At 38.9% G+C, this 24,290-nt stretch overlaps 1 protein-coding gene across 1 annotated transcript in view; it reads right to left on the reverse strand.

The window, feature by feature from the left end:
• Nucleotides 1-7,071: 7,071 nt before the first annotated feature.
• The window catches only part of CR1 (complement C3b/C4b receptor 1 (Knops blood group)), a 72,429-nt gene continuing 55,210 nt past the window's right edge, over nt 7,072-24,290 (reverse strand). The window contains exons 28-34 of the mRNA XM_087828193.1: nt 21,033-21,118; nt 16,830-17,228; nt 15,758-16,006; nt 13,074-13,265; nt 10,859-10,882; nt 9,993-10,065; nt 7,072-7,357 (exon numbers count right to left, since the gene is read on the reverse strand). Of these exons, the coding sequence (XP_087684319.1) occupies nt 7,072-7,357; nt 9,993-10,065; nt 10,859-10,882; nt 13,074-13,265; nt 15,758-16,006; nt 16,830-17,228; nt 21,033-21,118 (1,309 nt within the window). The remainder of the gene's footprint in view (nt 7,358-9,992; nt 10,066-10,858; nt 10,883-13,073; nt 13,266-15,757; nt 16,007-16,829; nt 17,229-21,032; nt 21,119-24,290) is intronic.

The following is a 24,290-nucleotide window of genomic DNA, read 5'->3' on the forward strand; positions in this document are numbered from 1 at the left end:
TTGTCAAACTGCCAAAGAGAAAAAGAGAAGAGAATGGGGAACATGCAGGAACACCCAGGTTTTGAGCTGTGAGGTAGACCTCTTCTAAGGCTTTCTGAATGGAGTTACGATGTAGTTGGTATGTGGCGATGTCATTACCAGAGGCCAGCTTCTTTAAAATAAAATGTTAGCTGATCCTTTGCCTCCTAAATTAGTATATTTTACATGATGCTTTTCAGAGCGGGGATAGCAGCATGAATGGACCTGTGAATGCTCTCAGGAAACGCCTTCCACTGTCCTGGTGAATTCCACGTTAGGTGTTTATGAAAACCTGGAAGAGAAGGCTACACAGAGGATACACCATCTTTTGTTGGTGGTGGTGTCCCTGGGAGCTAGGCCACCTCTATTTGCACCTGGTAAGACCTGCCGGCCAGTAGCTGTGACCAGCAAGAGCATTACTGCGTATGCCACACCCAAAGCAGGTATTCTGAAGCCAGTCAAATACAGGCAGGAGGGCACTTCTCAGGAGGAACACATTCATTTCGTTTCCTCTTTGCGTTGAAGGCTCTAAAAAGTAGATAAATTGGAAACCATATTTCATAAGTAGAGTTTCAATATTAAAATCTTTTATTTCTTATTTTAATGGCAGAGACAGAAAATTTCATTTAAGTATTACAGTCTTAAACTAACTGACAACTCACATCTAACTGTACAAAGAAGCCAAAAAAAGTTAGATGAGCATTAGAAATAGCTTTGGAGAGTGATTGTTTCAGTTGCTGCTTTTCAGATGAAAAATGTGGGGCAAGAAGTTAACAGAATTGCTCAGTAATGCAATTACGTTAGGCAATATGGTTTAACATGGTTAGTATGTTTAAAAAATATCTCACAGATTTCTAACAATTCAAAGGCACAGGCATCAGATATTTGTTAATCACTTTGAGCACCAGCCTACTCTATTCTGGGGAAAAAAGGATTTAGAATTTTTCTTATGAAGGCATTTTTAATTTCAAGCAATGCTAATTTTCAAACAGTTAATTTCTAGTCCTGTTTTTAAAGATACTATTCCCCAAACTCAAGAAATAACAGAGATTTGCTAAATTTCCAACTAAGAAACCATTGAGTATCTTTTTATATATTTGTGGACTACTTGTCCCCCACACCTGCCACCCCCTCACCCCCCTTTTTTTTGAGTGATCTGGATAAATATCTTTTGCCCATTTGGGGAGAGGTAGGGGAGAGTTGGTGTTTGAATTATTAACTCTCAATCAAGCCTGCTACCCTTTGTCTGTGATATGTTGCAATTTATTTTCCCACTTTGTCAGTTGACTTTTGGGTTATGCTGGGTTTTTGTTGTTGTTGTTTTTTTGTTTTTGTTTTTTTGTTTTTTTAATCTCTTGCATGATTTTAAATTGAACTTCTAGTTGAGGTCCAGTTCACTATTTATATTTATCAATGCAAATGTGGTAGAATACACTTTACAAACAACGAATAAAACCAGAATTACACAGAAGTTAGCAGTAGTCATACACAAATCTATTCTTAAGTATCCAGAAAGATTCTGATATTTTCTAGCATGGCCCATAATATCATGCCAAATAAATTTTTGATCTATAAGGATGTGAATTTTTTGGAGACTCTAGGGCTACTTGTTGAGAATGTGTCAATACTTGTTATTAATTTGATAAATTCTTAAAAGTCATGTTTCTTAGTAAATTTAGTGTATTCTGAATCTATTCAAAAGTAAGCTAGTTACTTTTATATAAAAAATTTCCTTTTATTAAAATCTAAGTTTGTTTTTTTAAACAGAACATAGTACAAAGTACTTTTGAAAAAGAGCTTAGAAAATATCCAAAGCTTATTTTTTCACTCAAATATTTCTCTTGAATATTTTTAACCCATCTTCCCTGTAATCATGTAATGACTTTTTAATAAACAGAAATTACTTATTTTTCTTTGAGAAAGTGATAACTGATATATTTTACTCTAATATGTCTAAAAGGAATGGATTCCTCTATAAACAAAAAACAATGTATTTAAGCAAGAAAGATATGTATGTATAAAGACATATATGTGAAGAAAGATGAACAGAAAGTGTATTAAAACATTAACAGTGGTTATCATTGGGTAATATAATTATATGTGACTCATTTGTTTTTCATATATTCCTCCTGCATTTTCCAAATTCTCTTTAATGAGTTCATTCCACAGTACAGTTAACACTTGAACAACACGAGTTTGAACTGCCTGGGTCCACTTATATGTAGATATTTTTCAATAACTATACCATTGGCCCTCTGTATCCTGGGATTTTTGCCTTCAGGATTCAGCAAACTGCTGTTCGGAAACAGCATTTCCACTTAGGTGGCACCACTTAACCCCCACATTGTTCAAGGGTCATTTATATAAACAATTAAAACTAACAAAGAAAAATGACAAACTTGTAAACAGAAATCCTAGACAACACTTTCTTCCTTTAAGCAACTGAGACTATTTCTATGTCCTAAGTGCAGTCTTTTCCCGACTGGACAGTGTGTGCTTTCAGCGCAAAGAAAGAAGGTGGGGTGACAGTGTCCAAACTACCAGGAGGGAGCTTCCTTAGGAATTGGGAGAGCTTCAGCCTCTTCACATGCGCATGTTGGCATCTCTGTGAAGTCACTTCAAGGATTTTATGAGCCTCAGATCTTCCTTTGTTGAAATAAATTGACTCCTTTCCAACGATCATTTCAATTCAAGCTGTTCTCTGGCTTTATAGTATTTTGTGAAGGAAGGACACTGAAATAAAAGGAATTTTTATTTAGATGACAGCATGGTTGAAAATTGAACTACCCAAAATTTATATGCTGATAATCATGATGCTGACATCACAAATAAATTACAAGTTTAAAAGAAGTGTTTATTGCGGTCTGTTGTGGTAGCTATGTAGGGCACAAGAGAGTCTGACATAAATTGAGATTCTGAGTAGATAAGAGAGATTAATAAATATATCGACCATTCCCCATTGCTTCTTTTGTCAAAGGAAAAGTGTTCTCAGAGTTGAGCAACTACATAAAAAGAGCCCTGTTCCAGAAAACCTACAGATCCACTGTAACACACAAAATCTTTCCTCCAGGCTCTTTTCTGAACCTGGCTGTGTCAGGGAAAGTAAACAGGATCTGGTAGTTTGGAGGAGGGTCAGCTTCAGGTAGCCTGTCCTCCTGCCCTTATAGCCAAGGTTGAAAGGAGGTATTGCATAGCCCAAAGTATCCAAAGGTTTCCTGGGCCATGCTGAAGCCCCTTCTCTTTGTTAAGGCCAGGAAAACTGTCCTTCCACCAAGGGACAGACTCCCATCAGCTCACCTGACACCCTCAGTAAGTACCGCCACCTGACCCTTCATCACTGTTCTCTTTTAGCTCACAAGTGTTCCCAAACATCATGTGTCACCTGCATCATCACTGAGCGTTCTCATGCTCTTCCACACGTGCTGAGTCTTTGGAGTCTGCCTCCTTACCTCTCTCACCTTCTCTGACCATGTACCTGGCCTGAGAGCACAGGTTCGCAGCTTGGTACAGACTCTAACTCACTCCTCGTCTATGAGATGTTGCCACAAATGATTAACCTTCTCCTGTACAACACCTGTGGTCAAAATTCCAATCTTAAAATGAAAATTTGAGATAAATTTATTAAGGAATTCTTACCTCTTTATTAAAAGGTGACCAACAGTCAATATACACAATCTGAGATGCACCTTGATGTAAAAGAATGTTTCCAAAAAGTTGAGGATAAATAAAATTTATGTAAATTCATTCTCAAATACTTACTGAATACTTCTCATTTGATTAAGTCTATATTCAGAAATTTTAGGAAATTAAAAAATATGGTCCTTACTCATAAGTTAATTTAGCATGGGAGAGAAAACACACAAGCACAACGTATGGTAGATTATAAGTGACCACTCAGTGTTTGGAGAACCAATGAATGACCAAGTGAATGAACGCAATAGAGTTAATAGGGAAAAAAACAACAAATGAAATGTTGAATACTGAGGGATCTATTTATATACAGTTTTTAACAATGGGAAGAATGGTTGTCATTTGGTGAAACCAAAACCACATCAATATAATCTTAAAGTATAACCCTGCAAATGTAAAATAATATTCAGAGTAGCTTAATAATACTAACCACTGAGTGGAGGGTGTTACAAGTAGTTTTTATATTTTTATACAGGGTATCTCCCCAAAATGTATACATACTTTGAATGATGATAAAGTCAGTGTCTTTGTTAACATACAGTTCATTTTCAAAATTTAGAAGAGTCCGCAGAAATGAATTTTTTATATCAATGCCTGTTTTCAAACTGATGACCGTTCTGGTCCAGACTGATAATGCAAAGCGATGGAGTTGCAAACATCAAGAATCATTTGGTTTGGTATTTGTGGGCCCTCAATTCATTGCCTGTGGCTGTTTTGTACCATAAACTTTATTTTTTATGTATCCCCATAAAAAGCAAGTCTAGTGGCACTTTGGGATAAACTTTCTTTGTTCAAAGCTTAGTCTGGCTTCACCCCATTATTTCAAATCAGTTAAGCCTGAAAAGAAGTAAAAATTAAGTGAGTTATCAGCTGTCAAAGTATGTATGTGGTTTTGGGGACACCCTTTTTTCTCAGTATTTTCGATGCTTTCAATAATAAGCAATATTAGCCTTGAAAGAAAATAACTTATTTTAAAAATTGGAATAGACAGGGAGTGCTTTCAGTTCAAAGAGAAACATCATTTGGACTGGATTTATTTGAGAGAGCTTCTTGGGTCAGTGACTCCTGAGCTGGGTTAATGCAACTTAGAACGGAAGAAAGCCGGCAGTGTTTTAGGCAGGCAACCTGGCAGAGATAAAGCGAAATCAAATGATATTTTAAGCAGTCTTCTGGAATAATTTTAACTAAAATTGTATAAAGACAGACATTCCCCTCACACTCTGGTTATTTAGTCTGTTTCTATTTGGTGGCAGCGTGGCTGACTATGAATCAGTTTTTGCAGAACTTTTCCATTAAAGTAGCCTAATATTAGAGGGAAACAAAAACATCACCCCAAGAGCCTTGCAGGCTAACTTAAAGCATCTGTGTCTTATTTTATCTTTAAATCTTCTTTATTATTTTCCTCCTGCTCCTTATAATGTGTTTGCGTTAATATAGAAATAATACTATTTTCCCTTCGAACTATTTGAATAACCTCAGAAAAACATATCCTCCTAGTTGACCATACCATTTTCACTCATGACTTTCATATCCCCTTCGTATAGAAGCCACACTTCCCACACTTGGTACACTAGCCACACTTTTTCCAGTGCATCGACATGTATGTGCTCCCTGCTCACTAGTCACAGAGTAGCCACTTGGGTTATCAGATGGACTGTCATGCATCACAGTGCTTGTGTTCAAGTAACCCTTATTCTACCTAATAATGTCCCCAAAGTGCAAGAGTAGTGATGCTGGCAATTCGGTACACCAAAGAGAAGCTTTAAAGTGAAAGTTTTCAACTTCAGAAAAGAAAAAAAATTCATATTCTGAGGTTGCTAAGATTTACAGTAAGAACAAAATCTTCTACCCAGGAAATTATGAAGGAGGAAGAATAAAGTTGAGCTAGTTTTAATGTCACACCTCAAACTGCAAAAGTCATGGCCACAATGAGTGATAAGTGCATAGTTAAGACGGAAAAGTCTTTAACCTTTATCATAGGTACATATGTATAGGAAAAAACAGGACATTTAGGTTCAGTACTACACACAGTATTAGGAGTCAACTGTGGCCTTAGAATGTGTGCCCCCTGGATAAGGGGAGGACTCCTGCATTCAGCTCTGCTGCTGCAGGGTGGAAGCAGGCACAGACTGCAGGGGTGTGGCTCTGTTCCAGTAAAAGTTTATTTACAAAATCAATTACTTTTCAGTGCAGTGGTTTTTAATACTCACTTCTCTGTTGTGTGCCACTGTGGGTTGTGGTGTAATTTCCCTTTTCTCCCCAAGCCTTTAGCAAACAGCGGAACATTTACTGCACAACAGCTTGGGGTAGGGCTATGGGAACAGGGGGAATGAAGGGATAAGACGTGGTAACAAGCCCAAGTGGAGGGGTATAGAAAGGAGGGAGCAGTCAGGGGTTCAGGTGAGGGACAGAATTCAGAGAAAGTGGGAAAGCAGGGGGAGAGGTCAAGTGAGGCCTGCAAGGACCCTTAAGGGATCCTGTACATTGAAGGGAAGCCGGAGGAATTGGAGGGGCACCCAAGTGGCAAATGCTTGGGTTCCACAAGGGAAGAAAAGCTTGCTACTTCTCAAAGGTTCACAGCATCAATGTGTTATTGTTGTAATTAGCTAGTTATTCATATTAATAATAGGAAGAGAGCAAAAGGGAGGCCAGACATTATAAGCATGGTCATCTGGGCAGCTTAACCAAGAAGCTGCAGTTTCACACTCCCCAGGGAACCACCTGTCTATTCCCAGCAGATCACTGGGGGAAGGGATTGAACTAAGGGGGAGCTCGGTGCATTTGTAGTGAAGTCAGGGTCACATGAGGAAGGTGCTTGCATATCAGTCTAGCCCAAGGAACAATGGATTGGCTGAGGGGTGGACCCCAATGCAAGCCTACAAAAACTTGGGAATACATAATCTCCACACAATGACTTCCCTCTCTCTTGTTCTGTTCTTGTGCTCTGGAGCACTCACTCCATGACCCGCACTCACCCCATTCCCTCGCCTGTTCTCTCTTCACAGCCATGTGGCCTTACAAGCCATGTGGCCCATGCCATGCAGACTTGGCATGCAGTATGATGGACTGGACTGGACTTTAATATGGAGAGAAGACTCTGGGCAATGGCCTTAATTCTAGCCCTACTGAAGCCAAGATTGGACTTCTTCCATGGTGAGCCAGACAGAGACGGGACCTGGGAAGGGAATCCCCTTAATTTTACATCATCAATAAAGTTTTCCATGCAGTCTCACCCTCCTGTGGTGGCCTCAGGAAATTGTTTTCCCCACAGCACCACAAGAACTCCATATCCACCAATAACAAATGTACAAAAATAGAGGAATGCTCTGAAAACAGTGCCTATGCACATCTCTGATAGAGTCCTCATCCCAAATCACGGGAAACAACAGTTATCCAAGAAAAGACACCACCACCTCCTGAAGTACTTTCGAAGGTCTTTGGCATCAATGATCTACCTGGTGCAATACAATTATTTAAATCCTGTTTCCAGTTTGGATACTTGAGTTGTTGGAAACATTTTAAATTCAATTTGTGTGTTCGGTACCTGCCATGTTCCTGATTTGTTTGCAGACTTTGAGCATGATCACAGCTGCCTCCTTGGGGATGTAAACAGATATTCACTTCTTTAGGTTTTTCATCTGTATTACTGCTAATTGGCAGGGGAGAAAAAGATGGAAAAATAACTTAATTATACACATTTTAGCTTTGAAAGAAGGTAGTTGGTAGCTTTCATTTTGAAATTTAGGGCCTAATTTGTTTCAGGTTTCAGAGATCTTTGTAAGGTCTCTAAACAGAAAAATGTAACCAAGCCACACTTCTAAGTAAAAACTTGGATTAGAAAACAATACTGAAACCATTCTATATGTTGTGTCAGAACTCTAAACTGCTTATAGACAAGTGCCCATGCCTTAAAACAACACATTTCCCTATTAGTAAATAATAGAGGTTTTTAAATATTGTTACAACAAGATTGTGACATTTAAGCTTCACAATGTAAAAGGCTTTGCACTGCAATCTTACACAGGGCTCCCCCCAAAGTGAAGATACACGTTCCGTATTTTGTAAATACCTATAGTATGGAAGGTAGCAGTTGTTGTCAAGAAGGTTTATAAGAACTGACAGTTTAAGAGGTAGTCAATCACTTTTAAATGTCCTTAATAACAGTCATGTAGAAATAACAATTGCTAACATTCTGTGACATTCATCATAAGGGAGGCACTGTGTTAGGTGAGGTAGAAGCTATTGGTAGCCCTATTGTTCAGGTAAGGAAAAGACCTTTAGAGGGACTGAGCATCTTGCCCAGGGCTTCACAGCTAGTAGTGAGTGTGAACAGGTCTTAGTGCCTGCAAAGCCCATGGTCTTATGTGATAAGCTACGCTGTGTCTCTGGGGGTTATTTAATGAGCACTTCATTTTACATGAATGAAATGCTAAGTCATACCAGTGTCTTTAGATTTCAAGTGTGCATTGATGTTAGGGATTTAAGAATGGAAGCGCAAAGAGCACATTCACTCCACCGCTTTCCGCTGCTTCCTCATTACCCAGGCATTACCCAGTCTTGACCCTCTCGTGGAAATAGGTGAGGGCACCGCTTGAGACAAAGACTGTGAGTGAGTCAGGGGCCAAAGTTTTGACAGGATAGGGAAGGGCAAACTTGAGATCCATGTATGGAGGAGTCAAGAGTTGTATAGCTCTGTGGGGTGGGCTCCCAAGGGGCAGTGACTAAGCAGTTAGGTGAGTAATGGCCGGAAAGTCATCTGGGATGAGGAGTGGTGCATGGGGTGTGAGGGAAAACAGCCTCAGTGAGCATATGTTGAATGGATGGCTATCTAGTTGGTTAACCATGGTTATGAGGGATTGTATGCTGTTTTACAGAAAGATATTGATTCAACATACCCAAGTAGCTAAAACAGATCCAATCACATAGAGGTGGGGAGGGGAGGTATATATGAAAGGAAAAAAAGGAAATATTCCAGTTTTGTACTATATGCAGTTCTGGAAACTGAATTTTCAATAATACAGATTAAGAAATACACAACTAAAATTATCAGTGGAATAGATGAATGGATTCAAGATTTTGAGTCAGATAATTGGGACTAAAACCCTAACTCGTAACAATATCCTACTGGTATGATTTTAAGCAAGTTGCTGAATTTCCGTGAATCTCAGAGTCTCTGTGCTTTGGGACAACACATTTTTGTCCTTACTTACCTCACAGAGTTGCTTTGAGGTCCAAAGAAGACAATAAATGGTAAAGCATTATGTAAACAAACATGTTAGGTTTTGCTATTCTCATTATTAATGTTGACTACTGCACAAAGTAGAGGTCAAAAATCATTAAATAAAAATTATTTTGAGTGCCTATAGGTGGTCCCTGCTCACAAGGAGCTCATTGTCAGGGGAGGGGGATGGTGAGAAGTGTTGTGGAGACCAAGAACGTAAGAGATAAATTAACAGAGTTGAAGAAATTCAAAGAAGGGAGAGGAAGAAAATGACTAGATTACTGACAAAAATTTCTGCTGTGATACTCTAAAATTTTTACATTGGCATTATTTGTGAAATGTTTGAACTTCAGTTTCTGTAATGCTTCTTTAGGAGACTAAATTTGTTTAGAAAACTTCACCTAAATTTATAAACTGTTTCTCATTGGTATAGAATTTGCCAGTTAAGCATATAACATTGATTTCTCTGACTTTGACCTCACTGACTCTATTATAATTAAAACAATTAATACAAAAGCTGTGTATGTTCTCTTCCTAATCAAAGATGTTTCTTTATTTAGATCTTAATTTTTGAAAGGTTTTTGTAAGTTTAAAAGGTAAATGGTGTTAATAAAAGATTTATTATTTAAAAATACCCAATGCAGAGCCTCAGTTCTTCCACACTGGCAGCCTGAGAGATGTGTGCCAGCGGGGCACACTATCTAACTTCCAGTGCCCTGACTGGGTCTGTGTGTAGTGGGAGAATTCTGGACTGTCTCAGCAAAACTGGGATAACAGCTGGAAATTGGAAAAATTCCTTTTACCCGTTTTCTCTTTTGTAAAACTCAAGTCCTTCTTAAAATTCTGAGCTTTTAGAAAAAGCATTCTTAGTATCATGTATATATTTCTTTTAGTGTGAACACTTCTCTATGCATAATACACATCACAGGCCTTCTTTATAAGAATTACTATATCTATTTATGTAGTAGTTTTTTTAAGATTTTCATTTACTTCTGTTTGGCTTCCAAGAGGTGGCAAGTGCAGTAATAGACATTTCCTAGGAGAGCAGTATGGCTATACTGACCTGTTTCTGCGCTTTAGAATCATCCAACAGGAAACAATGATGGCTACGATAAAGACACCACCAAAGGACACACCTAGGCAATAGAACAAGGTAATTAAGTGCATGCAAAACATAACCCAGAGGTTTTCACCTCTATCTTAATATCTAGTCTCTTAAGAGGTTGCCAGTGATTTTTTAAAAATGTAACTAAATTCTGGTTTAAAAAACACCGACAGGCTTACCTTTAAGATTTCCCCTGGCTTCTTGTTTAATCTAGCACATTAGTGTTACTTCCACAGGGTTAGAGATCAGGAGTGAGCAGAGCAGTTTTGTAACCTTTAGTCCAATAGCAGCCTTTCAATATGTGAGAACAGCCCCAGGGCTCCTGGGCTCCTGGGCTCCTGGGCTCCAGCTCTCCAGGGCCCTGCACGTTTCTTGCTTAAGGCACCAGAGCAATTCCATAGGACACACTCTAGCAATTCCCTCTGAAGTAAACTCTATCATAACACTCTCCTCTTACATACTCAGATCTCAGAAACGGGCTTAGAAAATTGGCCTTGTGGCTTCCAGTTTGTGCAAGTGGGCGCGACTACCACCTGAAGAATATCCCCAGGTTGTATTCCGCAGCTACAATAAAAGGAGATGGATGCTGGGTCATTTTTAATGGTTCAAAGATAGTGTCCAACCTTTGATAGAGACACTCACTCTGTATGCATATGGGGATACCAGGTTTGCCACACCGTGGCCCGAGTTTATCACTATTTCCTTTCTAAATGAAATAGCAATGTAAGCTATTTTGACCTCTCTTTTTACATTTCCTTCATTATAAGTGAATACTTACTGTTAAAGGCGCTAGAGTTTCTCAGCCAACCCTTTATAAAACTTACCAATAGCGAGAACATTACGTGGGCCTAAAAGGAAGACAAAGGTCACAAAAGCATCAGTCTAGCATTCAACATGATTAAACAGGAGCCCTCAGCCAGTGACAATTTCTCCTAATTTTTATCATCACACAGTCCAAGTGTGTGCTAATATAAAAAACGATTGGTTTTACTCACTCTCATCTTATCTTGTGTATTCATTGGTCTGTGTTTTTTTTTCCCCTTTTTTACCTACTATTTTATCCTAAAATTAATAGAACTACTGCAAAAATAAATGTAGAAAACAGAACAAAAGAAAAATATCACATGTAATTCTCCTACCGTGAAAGGCTTTGGTACATTCCCTTCTGGGACATGTTCCCATGCATCTAGGTTTTTACATATAGATAGAACCTCTTTATCTATCTAACCTTTGAACAATTGAATTAAACACTCAATCAATATGTGTTAATGTTTTTTGTTTTGTTTTGTTTTTTTAAATTTATCTTTATTGTTAAAAGTATTACAGATGTCCCCTTTTTCCCCCCATGGACCCCTTCTACCCCACCCCCACCCCGCCCCAGGCCTTCCCCACACTATTTTCCCTGTCCTTGGGTTATGCACATATGCATATCAATTCTTTGGTTAATCTCCCCACCTCCCCACTCTCCTACCCCCACCTTCCTTCTGAGATTCCTCGGTCTGTTCCATGCTTCTATGTCACTGGATCTGTTTTGTTCATCAGTTTATTATGCTCTTTAGATTCCATGTGTAAGTGAGATCATGTGATATTTGCCTTTCTCTGACTGGCTTATTTCGCTTAGCATAATTACAACCACTACCACCACCACAACTACCACTACTGCTACTTGAATGATAACACTATTAACTCTTCATTATATTTTTCACATATTTCTTATCTCTCTACTGATCTCTTATTTACTTTCCAAAGTACGTGCATAAGCTGTTTAAGTCAAATTTGTTCATCTTTTATGGTTTTCTCGATCATATCAAAACATTCAAAGAGTTGGCCTTCTTCCGGTGGTTTGATAAATATTCTTTTATTTTTATTTTTTGCCTTAGCTTTTCTATATTGACTTTTAAAACTTTAACTCTTTATTACATCTGGTACTTTTTGTAAGACAAAAAGAAAGGTTCTAAGTTTGTTTCGAGGCTACATATATTATTTCATCATCTTTACCTTCCCTGTAGATTGATGCTGCCTCAACTATTATATTTCATCTGTAAAATACTTTTACTTTTATTTATAATAACCTGTATTTTATTAATATCTATTTTGTTCCACTTATAAAAATAAGTCTATTTTGTGCTGGTTTAAAGTGATTGATATATTGTGGCTTTATATTGTGTTTTAGCTTCTGGTAGGGTGGTCCTCCTATCATGAGAGTTTTCTGTCTTTCACAACCACATCTTCAGAATGCTCGAAAGGCATTCATTCAGTCAGGTAGGCAGTGAACTTTTTGCCAAAGTGAATATAATTTAATATTAAGAGAGTTATGAGTTTATAATTTGGAAATATCATTTGTAAGTCAGATTAACTAGCACATTTGAGGGATTAACCATAAAAAAATCTTGAACAATTTTGGTATTCACTACTATAAATAAGAATCATAAGACTGGATGGGGGAGGCCTAGCACTAACTTAGATTAAGAAGAATTACTCAGTGTTAATTTTGCTCATCAGCTCCCTGATGTACACAAGTTCAGGGTTTAGAGTTCTCTATCTTATATTACCCTCTAGTTGCCAGCAGAGCTCCATGACACATGATTTCTAAATCTGCTAAATCCAGTTGTACCAGTTTAAAACCCTGTAGCCTACAGCAGTGAGGGAGACCCAACCGCTGGTCTCAGAGACTTGGAAGGTGCTTCCTGACTCAAGCTGAAGTTCTTGAAAGCCTGCTCTCTTACGCATGTGCACTTGACTATTGGGCCCCGGGCTATAAACAAATCATTACTGTGGGATGAATGCAACAATAGAGTGATTTAGACAAAAAAGTTTCAGAGGGGTCCCCAAGGAGAGTTGGATGGGTTGATAAGTGAGAGGAGAACAGGCTTGTCTGCCTCCCATTGCTGAGGGCCTTGGAGAAGAATTAGGGGCTCCTTTTGCACTCCTTAGCATACCATGTGCCATAACATCACATCACATTCGATGAGAGCATAGATGAATGAATAAACTGTGCCATGACTGGGAAGGACCTACATTCCTTGTACTTGCTCTTACCTTTATGAGATGTACATATGGCCAGAGGTGGATGCCATGTGTTATTCAACTGGCACTGGCTCCAGGGACTGCCTTCCAGAGTATATCCATCTTTACACTCCAAGGTTACATTATCTCTATACTGAAATTCTTTGCTCATTTCCAACTCCTTTCGGATTCCATTCATGAATTGTGGGAGGCTACATTTTACCTCTGAAATTAGAAAAATCAGAAGAAAATTGATATCTTATTGATAACTGTTAGTTGTATCTACCATAATGGAAAGATCTATGACCCCAAACCTATTTTCCCTTCAGCAAAGATTGGCCATTTTTTCAATCAAGAAAAATTAATATTCCCTTCCCAAAGGTCTTATGAATTAAGATTCTCTGACTTTATTTTCTTAGGCAAAGTAAAGGAATATGGAATGTACTGTAATCCACTTTTAATTGTGAGCAACTCTGAAACTGGGAAGTTGTGGAAAGATTAGGAGTTAGGGTCACCATGCTCTAGCCTGGATCCCTTGGGTCAGACCACAAGGAAGCAGGAAGGTCATATGAACTCTCTTTAGGAACACAGCAAATACTGCTTTTGCCTCTTGATTAAATGCCTGTTTCTGGTTCATTTCTACACATAGAACAAAGACATTAGTAAATCATGATTCTGAATTTAAAATATCAAGTGTCAGCTTAATTTGCTTTCACTCATTTAGCTCAACCTTACTTGGCTTTCTTCTCTGCCCAGCAACACCTTCTTCAATTTAAGCAGCCTGTTTTTCAGTCATAAGAGCCTAATTTCTTTTTTTCTTTATAAAACCCAACCAGGTAAAGTGCTAATTATCACAGTATGGTCTGTTGTCTTTCTACATCAGATTATTCTAATGGGTTTGTTAAAAATAGACCTCTAGATCCCAACTCAAAATATCAGAATCAAGGTTCTTGGGGATGTAAATTAGGAAACTATCTTTTTAACAAGGTTCCTGGCTGATTTTGCTAATGCTAAAAATCTAGAATGAATAAGTCATGTTTAAAGAGAATAGTTATTAAGGTAAAATTAATTTTACTTAAATGAAGAGAGCAGCTGCCAGGATAGTAGGATACAATTCTTTTATTTTCATGACAACTATCCCAGAGTCCTAATCTGAATAATTAATCAATGGACTATTCCCTGAATCTTCATGCTTTGTATGTAACTAAAGCAAGGAAGGGCCTGGGCTGTGTGGCTCAGTTGACTGGGCCTCATCCTGTGCACTGAAAGGTTGCCAGTTTGATTCTGGTCAGGGCACATGCCTGGGTTGTGGGCTCGATCCCCGGTAGGGGGTGTGCAGGAGGCAGCTGATAGATCGATGTTTGGATCTCACATTGATGATTCTCTCTCTCTCCCTCTCTGTCTAAAAAATCAATTAAAAAATCTTTTTTAAAAAAGGAGGGATGAGCTTTTGGTTTCTGCAGAGCCACAGGGCCTCTGTAAGTGCCATCCATTCTGGCAAATAACCAAAACAGAGTCACTTGTCATCACTGAAGTGGGCCGCTTCTTCTCTGTCTCTAAAATTGAGGGGTAAGAGGCCAAGGAGGGTTTCTGAGGCCGTTAGGTCAGGGAGGGCCATAAATTCCTGTCACCACAGTAGCCATAAGACTAACTCATCCTTAACGTTAGAAATACCTCATCCCTGCCCTTACATAGTATTTGAAAAATGAAACAATAGAAGAGAAACAAGCAAAGCAAAAATCACTTAACTTATAGTTTTGAAAAGTCAAAGTCGAAAGAGCCACATTTAAAAGGAGACAGTATACACGGACAACGGTGGGGAGGGGGACTGGGGAGGAGGGTGGGATGGGTCATTGGGGAGATAAAAGGACATTTGTAATATTTTAAATAAAAAAAATAGGTTTAAAAAATAAAATAAATAAATAAAAGGAGACAGTATAGAGTGCAGAGTTTGAAAGCAGGGACTGAGCTGGGTCCAATCCTAGCACCACCACTCTTGAGCTTCGGATCATAGACTAGTTACTGGATCTCTCTATACCTCAATATCCTCCTTGGTAAGACAGCAGGAGTGATAACCCCACCCCACCAGATTCTTCTGGAGATGAACACAAATCACTTCTGTAAAGATCTCAGTAACATGCCTAGTTATAGATATGATTTTTAATTCCACATTTTGCGGCTTTTTAGAATAATGCCAACAAATATTTTAAGTCATATTTCACTCTGCAAACATAGACAGGAATAACGAAAATAATTCCTGGGACTTGTTGCAAGGAAGAAGAAATAAACACCTTACTTTTGGTCTTGGAGATTATAGTGAGACTCCACTTCCAGTAATTCTGGAACTAATTGCTCTCGACCTCACTTCTACTGTCCTCACAACAGAGTGCTTCTAGTCGCTTATTGACCTCCCAAGGGCATTTGTGAGGACCACCTGTGATTCTCTGAGATCCTTTAAAGCTGAGCTATTTTATCAGGAAAAAGCCCGTAAAGCATTTTGAATTAGTGATTGATGTCTATTATATCACTGAAATTCCATCGGTCCTTCCTGGTTATTTGGTACAGTTGAGGATATTTGGGCAGCCTTCCTTCCTGCTGTCTGCTCTGCTTTCCTCTTCTTCTACTGATACTCATTTCACCATCCTATCAGGTAGGATCTCAGCCTTATTAGCCTCATGCCTCAACCTTCCACAAAAACCCAGCAAAAGAAGAGATACCTTTGCAATACTGATCAAACTGGGTCCAGGTTCCCTCGTGCGTACAGAAAATGAAGGCTTTTCCCACTAACAGGTAGCCTGGGTCACAAGTGTAACTGACTATCATCCCAGGAAGATACAGAGATACACGTCTTCCAATGTGATGCCCATGGTGCATCTCGGGCGGAGGTGGGCATGCTAAGAGCAAGGAAAGACATTCAGTTAAACACAGAAGTATGAACACGCCAACGCATCTAATAATATCCCTGACTATTAGAGCCGCATGAAGACCCAGGCAGGCAGGCCTCGAGGCACTGAATGTTTGTGGATCAGTGGGCACACTAAACCCAGGCCTCTCAGCCTTTAAAGAGGATCATATGTATTTTTTACCTGCAGGCTGCACCACATAGAAATACCACCGGATCTACAAATTACCAAGTCAATGCTGTCTGTCCTTGCTGGAGGACAGAGCTTGTGTGGACAATCACAGCCACAAAGGAGCTTCTCATGGCCGGGTACTGTCACTTAAAGCTAGAAATACATGGAAAAGGAAGGACCTACAGAGGCCAAGAGCACAAGCATCCACGTCACTTCTCCGGGGCATCCTGAGTTCCTTTTGCTAAAAGTGAGATGAAGGGTCAGCAAAATGTAGCAAGGGGCTGAGCAGACACTTAGAACAACAAAAGGAACACAAGTGCCTACATGGGACTTTCCTGATCATTTCTATAGCATTACCCATTTTGAAGTAAATTACTCTATCAACACATACATTTTGCTCTGCACATCCTCTAGAATAAAAACAACTAGTACTAGAGATGGCACAATTAAATATTTCCATTGGCATTGGTTTTCATTGTTTTTAAAATATTCTCTGTAAACCCTGGGCCTCACTGATTCTCTTCCACACTCTACTATTTGACAATTATTATTATCAAAGATAACAGATAGTGGAGCTAGTGTTATGTTTAGAGTGTTTATATCAATTTCCTACTCCTTGTACATGCAAACACACTCACATACACACCCTTTCCTTAAGTTCAGGAACTCCCATTATTTACAAGCACCCAGCAGGACCTAAGTGGATGAAACTTACCCCTGGAGCAGCTTGGCAGCTCAGGCACCCATGTATTGTTGGGCCAGCATTGCACAGTGTTGGACCCTTTCATGAAAAAACCAGGCCGACATCGAAATCTCACGATCTCATTTAAAGAAAATAAAGTCCTATTTCCTGATACTCTAATCCCGTTTTCAATTTCTGGGGTTGTGCATCTACTGGCAGAAACACACTGTGGAGGGGGGCTGCTCCAAACCCCAAGCTGATGGTCTTTGCTGGTACAATATATTGATTGCTCTCCCACGAGGTCAAACAGCTTTTCTCCATACGGCCCAGTGTAACACTGGTAAGTTACCACTGTTGCATATTGAAAAACATTTCCACTGCTGCTGGAGAAGTTTCCATTGAATATGGTTGGGGGTGGCTCGCAAGATATACCTGGGATAAGGAAAAGTATGGTAAACAACAGCTCAAGTTTTCATTTTTAAGACTATTTTTTAGTGTAGTTCTGGGTTCCGAGAAAAATTAAGGGGAAGTTATAGAGATTTTCCACATGTTCTCAGCCCCTATACATGCATAGCTCCCCCATTACTAATAGCCCCCACCACAGTGGTATGTTTGTTACAGTTGATGAACCTATATTGACACATCATAATCACTCAAAGTTCATAGTTTACTTTCAGATCACTTCTGATGTTCCATATTCTGTGGGTCAAATATATAACGGCATGTGTTGATCACTGTGGTATTGTGCAGATTCAATGAGTGCAAGACAACTCAGAAAGGCAATTCAATGAACTGAGGAATAAAATTCATGAACAGAAAGAGTTCTTTACCAAAGAGAGACTGAAATTTTAAACAAGAACCAGACAAATTCTGGAGATGAGATTCAGTGAGTCTGATTAAGAATAGATGAGAGAGCTTAGAAAACTAGGCAGATCAGAGCAAAGAAAGAACTAGTGACCTGGGAGATAGGAATTGAGAAATGACTCAGAAGAGGGCAGAAAACTAAGATTTAAAAAAGGTGAGGAAACCCCATGAGAGCTGTCAAAAAACTATCTGAAAACAGCCCTGGCCATTGAGGCTCAGTGCTTAGAGCACTGGCCTGCTCACTGCAGGGTTTTGGGTTCGATTCCCCGTCAAGGGCACATACCTGGGTTGCTGGCTTGATCCCTGGTGAGGGATGTGCAGAAGGCAGCTGATCCGTGTTTCCCTTTCACATTGATGATTCTCTCTCTCTCTCCCTCTCCCTTTCTCTCTCTCAAAAATCAATAAAAAAAATCTTTAAAAAAACAACAGCAGAAAACAAAGAGATGTCTCACACCTGTTAGGACGGCTGTCATTAAACAGACCAGTAGATAAAAGGAAGTCCTTGTGCCCTGCTGGTGGGATGCTAATTAACGCAACTGCTGTGGAATACAGTATGAAGGCTGCTTAAAGTATTAAAAATATAACCACCACATTACCCAGCAATTCCACTTCTGGGTATTTGTCCACAGAAAATGAAAACACTAACTTGAAAAGATATACGCATCCCCATGTCGACTGCAGCATCATTTGCGATAGCCAAGATCTGGAAGCGTGTCCATTGATGGATAAATGCATAAAGAAAATATGGGACGTATATACACTGAAGCATTATTCAGCCATGGGAAAGGGGGACTTGTCATTTGTCACAACATACATGGACTTTGAGCACATTGTGTTAAGTGACATAAGTCAGACAGAGAAAGATAAGTACTGTATGATATCACTTATCTGTGAAATTTAAAAGAGCCAAGCATGTAAAAACAGAGTAAAATGGTAGTTAGCAGGGAATGATGGATGAGGGGACAGGAGAGATGTTTAAGTGTCTAAACTTACAATGAGTAGTAAATACGTAATCTCTAGAGGTAGAGTGCACAGGACAGTGAAGAGACAACAATGTTGCATTATCGTCAAACTTGCTAAGAGACTAAGAAGTTCATTATTCCAATTGCTTAAAAGAAAGGCTAATTAGGCAACAAGATAGAGGTGATAATTATGGCTACAGCGGCAATCACATTACAATACGGGAAGGCATCAAATTAACACAGGTATCAAGCTGTACCCTTAAAATGTACAAAATGTTATATGTCAAAATACTTCAAAAAAGATATTATAAAATTGTACACTTGAAACCTATATAATTTTATTAACCAATGTCACTCCAATAAATTAAATAAAAAATTATTTCAAAAAAGAAAAGACAAATATATAAAATATAAGGCATGAGAAATGAAATAACCAGATCCAGGAATAATAAAATGATAAAAGGCTACTATGTTCTATTACAAAATAATATATATTTTTATATGTTTTTATTGATTTCAGAGAGAGGAAGGGAGAGGGAGAGAGAGAGAGAAAAACATCAATGAGATAGTCATTGATCGACTGCTTCCTGCACGCCCCCTGCTGGGGATCAAGCCTGGAACTCGGGCGTGTGCACTTATCAGGAATCTCCTGGATCATAGGAGGATGCTCAACCATTGAGCCATGCTGGCTGGGCAACGTAATAATAATTTTTTATTTTTAATCCTCACCTGAGGATATTTTTTCCATTGTTTTTCAGAGAGAGAGTGGAAGGAAGAGTAAGAGAGAGAAAGAAAGAGAGAGATAAACATCAATGTGAGAGAGACACATGGATTGGTTGCCTCCCCTACATGCCCGACAGCTGCCTGGGATAGAGCCTGCAGCCGAGGCACTTGCCCTTGGCCAGAACTGAGCCTGGGGCCTATCAGTCCTCAGGCCGATGCTCTAACCACTAAGCAAAATTGGCTAGGGAAATGATTTTTTTAAAATATTGGTGTGACTACACACACATTCACATACACATATATAACCAGTATTGACTCAGTTAAAATACCTTAGAATCGGATACATTTTTCATTAGAGATAACCTTCTACAAAAGGTGTTAGGCCTAGAAAGACTTTTATAGTAAACTGATAATGCCTTGCTAATTTAAATTTTTTCAGAGAATTTAAAATTATGGGCAGGTTAATGAGGCACCTTGTATAACTTCTCATTCATTTCTTTGGATCTTTAAAAGCCAAAGTTAGTGTTAATGTGTGTGTGTGTGTGTGTGTGTGTGTGTGAATCTGTGAATATAATGAATATGTTCATTGTAGGAATTTTATAAAATATGGACAAACAAAAATAAGAAAACAATAATGGTCCCAAAATAAGTATTCTTAACAATTTAATGTATATAATTTCAGATATGTATGAGTGCACATTCATGTGTGTCCATGGATATATTTTCTAGAGTATCATATATGGTAGCTGGATAATATTCAATGTAGATAAATAGATATAGTGCTTATTTCCACTTGGATGAGGCATCTCAATCTCTAATTTCTCATGGTATACTTTTCTTAAAAATTTATAATCATCTTTAATGAGCCCTATTTCTTCTGTTAACTATTTTCAAACCACCCTGAACATTTAGATTCTTAACATTTGCCACTATTATAAATATTATTGCATTAAATGTCTTTAGACCAAAATCATGGGAAAATTTCACGATTATTTCCTTGGGACAAACTCTAGGAAATGGAATTGCTAGGTCAAAGGGTATTTGCATTAAGGCTTTTGTATTTATTCTCCACAAGCCTTCCAGAAGTCTGTGCCCACTTTTACTGCCACCAACTCTGCATGTGATACTGATTCCTTAGCAGCCTAACACTCTCCCAATTTGTAATCAGACAGTCTTCCACGTCCCTCAGAGTTTTGGAGGTTCACGGAGCCAACCAATCAGGACCGACTACAACCAGGGCCTGAGTGTGGAAGAATTCGAAGGAGGGAGAAAGGGCAGGATGACCAGGGGCTTGGGGAAATTGTTAAGGATGCGTTTTTCTTTCATTCTTCAGAGTAAGAACAGAAAGGGAGTCATCTGTCTCCTTCCTGGGATTGTAATATGCTATTAAGAGGTGGCAGAGACAGGTTGACTTTTCTCTAATGTCTTTTAAATTTTCACAGGAGAACGATCTTTTCACTCTTGAAGTAGGAGAGTAGGGCAATTTTACCTGTTTCAAGCCCATAGTGTCAGATAAATTACCTCCTAAAATTAAAACCAAAACAGGAGAACCATGTAGCACATGGCTCCAGTTTTCAAATATCTGAGAGACTGCTCTGTGCCAGAGGATTCGATTTCTTCTCTGTGACCACAGGGTCAAATCAGGATCAACTGGGGGGAATTACGGGGGGGAAATATTTCCACTCACTCTCACAAACAGGTGGCTCCTTATTCCAAGTGACAGTAGTGCCTGAGAGGAGACAAGCAGCCGATGGGGAGCCAATGAGTCGATACCTAGAAACAAGATGAAAAATGATTATACCCTACACATACTTCCTATTTAAGTCACCGTGAAAAATAATACCAAGAGGATTTTACAAATTGCAGGACAAATTAAAACACGAGAGAGCACAAGGAAGAAACCCCATCTCCATCTGCAAATTAGTCCTTTATTGCTAAGAACAAGCTTAAATTCCTATTGCTTTAATCCATCTTCGTTCCTAGTCCCTCACAACTCAATGCAATAATTGTGTTACTCATAATGGGACATTTTTGTACTTATCTTTAGAGAAACCGACAGAGTTGTTGTTTTTTATCTATGTGTACTTCTGTCAAGGCAATTGTGAGCTCCTCAAAGGCAGAAAATATGTCTTAATGGAAATATGTGCAATCTCTAGCACTGGCCAAAAGACGTTTAAGCTTGGGGTGCTCAAAAAATATTTGTTGATTGAAGGAATGAATGATGGCTTTACCCTGAAGATTCAGAGGAAACAGTTCATCATCTTCACCCTTCAGTCGTGAAAGGCAGGGGTATTCAGTCACCCACTGCCATAAAACCGTTCAAAGTGGGCCGCACATTTTGGAATATTTTATTTATTATGCCCTATACTGTTACTGCAAGAAATGTCACAGAGGATACTCACAAGCTGGCCAAGTGTTCCAAAGTACAGCAGGGCTCAGGTGAGGTGTCTAATGCAATGTCATGAAACAGTGAGGGAGTTACCGGACCAGCTAAGAACTTTGCCTCTTGATTACTTAAGACACAGTAGTTAAGCATTGGGAGCAGAAACTATTGGTATCTCCCAATAGTATCCACTTTCCTCTCCTCTTAGTAACAGAATCCTGTGTTTTTCACTGGCCAATGCCCAGCTTCAATAACGGCTTCATCTCTCGGCTTCCCCTACAGCCGGTGGAGCCATCTGACTACTCTCTTGCTAGAGGGATGGACGTGGAGTGTCTGATAAGCGCCTCTAAAGGGATGGGTCTTACATTCTTCCTTTCCTGGAGGGAGTTTGGACCAGGAGATGAGATGGAGTCTCAAATGGGAACAAACCCAGGATTCTTGTGAAGTCACCATGTGAGGCCTACACTGCTCGCGGTTCTTAACCTGAGAGAGAAATAACCACTACCTTGTTTCAGCTCCTGTTGTTGTGTTTCCCTGTCTTTTAGAGCTTAATCAAATCCTACCTGACAAATCATCTCATCCCGGTGACATAAAGATGACGGGAACCATGTGGGTATAACAAGGACAGTGAATACTTTTGTAGGCTGAGCCACTTTTATATTTAGGTAGTGACTGAATTTTACTTATTAGTAACTTATTTTTTTATTGGCTATGTTGTAAAATCTTTTCAAGTGTGCCAACAAGTATTAAATCTTCAAAATTTCTGCAAACAATTTGAGAGCCTCAGGAAAGAGCCCTAGCCGATTTGGCTCAGGGGTTATAGCGTCGGCCAGTGGACTGAAGGGTCTTCGGTTCAATTCCAGTCAAGGGCACATACCTTGATATGTCTCTCTCACATTGATGTTTCTCTCTCTCTCTCTCTCTCTCTCTCTCTCTCTCTCTCCCTCTCTCTCTCTCTCTCTCTCCCCACCCCTTCACCCTCTCAGAAAAGCAATGGAAAAAATATCAGAAGCAAAAACATAGTAGTAAGGAAAGAAGACAATAATACCTGCACTACATGTGTTTCTTCTGCTGTTTTAATTTTCTCTTTGATCAAGATCCAAAACTTTGAATTTTAATTTATTCTTTGCTTATGAATTTCTAGTGTTGCTGTATTGTACTCATGTAGAAGAAATAAAAACACATATAGTGTGGGAATTATTGTTTTTTCGGGAAATATATCTGATTGGTATATATTTTGGGTTCTTGGTCATGTACGACTGTACTTCTGTGACTTTGCTGAGTACAGATATTTTATGGCACAATGTTTCACCTCAAAACACTAATTTCCACTACTTAGTGTGTGGAAGAAAGATTTGATGGCAATCTGATTTTTTCTGTTTATTTTATCTCTGGAGAGTTGCAAATTGTTTAATATCTGAATTTTATACATTTTCTCCATGGGGGGGTAGTGAGGACCTCTTATCATTAATCTTGCATTTGTTCAGTAAGCCTTAGGATTCTATCAATCTAGTTTTTTAATTTCTGACCTAGGAAAGTATCTTCCACTCTGGGGTAACTGATACTTCACCAGTTTTTGCTTTTTAATTTTTTTCTCATGTCTCAATATGTATGTGTGTGTGTGTGCGAGTGTGTAATTTCCTGCCTTGTCCTTTGTTTACTCTGGAGAATTTAATCCAGTTTTCTCATGATCAGTTATCTGTTTGGTTTCTTTTTCTTTCTTTTTTTCCCCTTAGAATTCAATCTTCTGATTATTGTTGCTCTTTTAGACTGTCGTGTGTTTATTCGTATATAAACTTTACTGATATCAGATCACTAAATCTTATAAATGCCTCTTACTGTTTCATAGGTTCTATGTTACAAACAGATGTGAGAGGTTTCTAATATCCTGTTTTGGAGTTCATTCCCTTATTTATTGAAGTACATGGATTTGCAGAGGAATATTTTCTCTGATGCCTCAGATTGGTCTCTTTTGTTTTCAATCACCCTATCTTCCTTCCCTTGCATGTCGTGATATTTTGTTTTGCTCATAGAAGAAAGAGCTCTAGGCTTATTCACATGGGAGATGAGAAGGGATTGGAGAAGGGATTGTATGGAAAGGTGTTAACATCTCCAGGCTCAGATGAATATTGATTTATCCGAGTTTAAAATTGCTGGATCATAGGCGCAACACATAGATCCTAGGTGGCTAGGATAGGATGGAGCCAATCACCAAGGGCAGTTTATGCAGGAAGATGTGATATACATAGATACCTTGTTTTTCTAAATTTATTGTGGCAACTAAAAATTAGTATACCCTCTTTAATTGCCCTAAGTGGGGGCAATGACTCCTAGCTCAGTTACTGTCCCAAGGAAAATTCAAGAGCAAAAATGCCATTAGTGTCCCCTCTCTGTGTGTATTTCAGTGCTTACATTTCCCAGAACTGCTATTACATAAGATTTATCCTCCCAACTCCTTCTTTAGGGTCCTCCAACTCAGCTACAATACTCGTTGATCTCAGTTTAGGATGTTTGCATGGTTCAATGAGCAGTTTTCATTTTACTGATTTGGCAGGCTGGTCC

The sequence above is a fragment of the Miniopterus natalensis genome, chromosome 19 (assembly GCF_054644295.1).
Source record: "Miniopterus natalensis isolate mMinNat1 chromosome 19, mMinNat1.hap1, whole genome shotgun sequence".
Classification (NCBI taxonomy): domain Eukaryota; kingdom Metazoa; phylum Chordata; class Mammalia; order Chiroptera; family Miniopteridae; genus Miniopterus; species Miniopterus natalensis.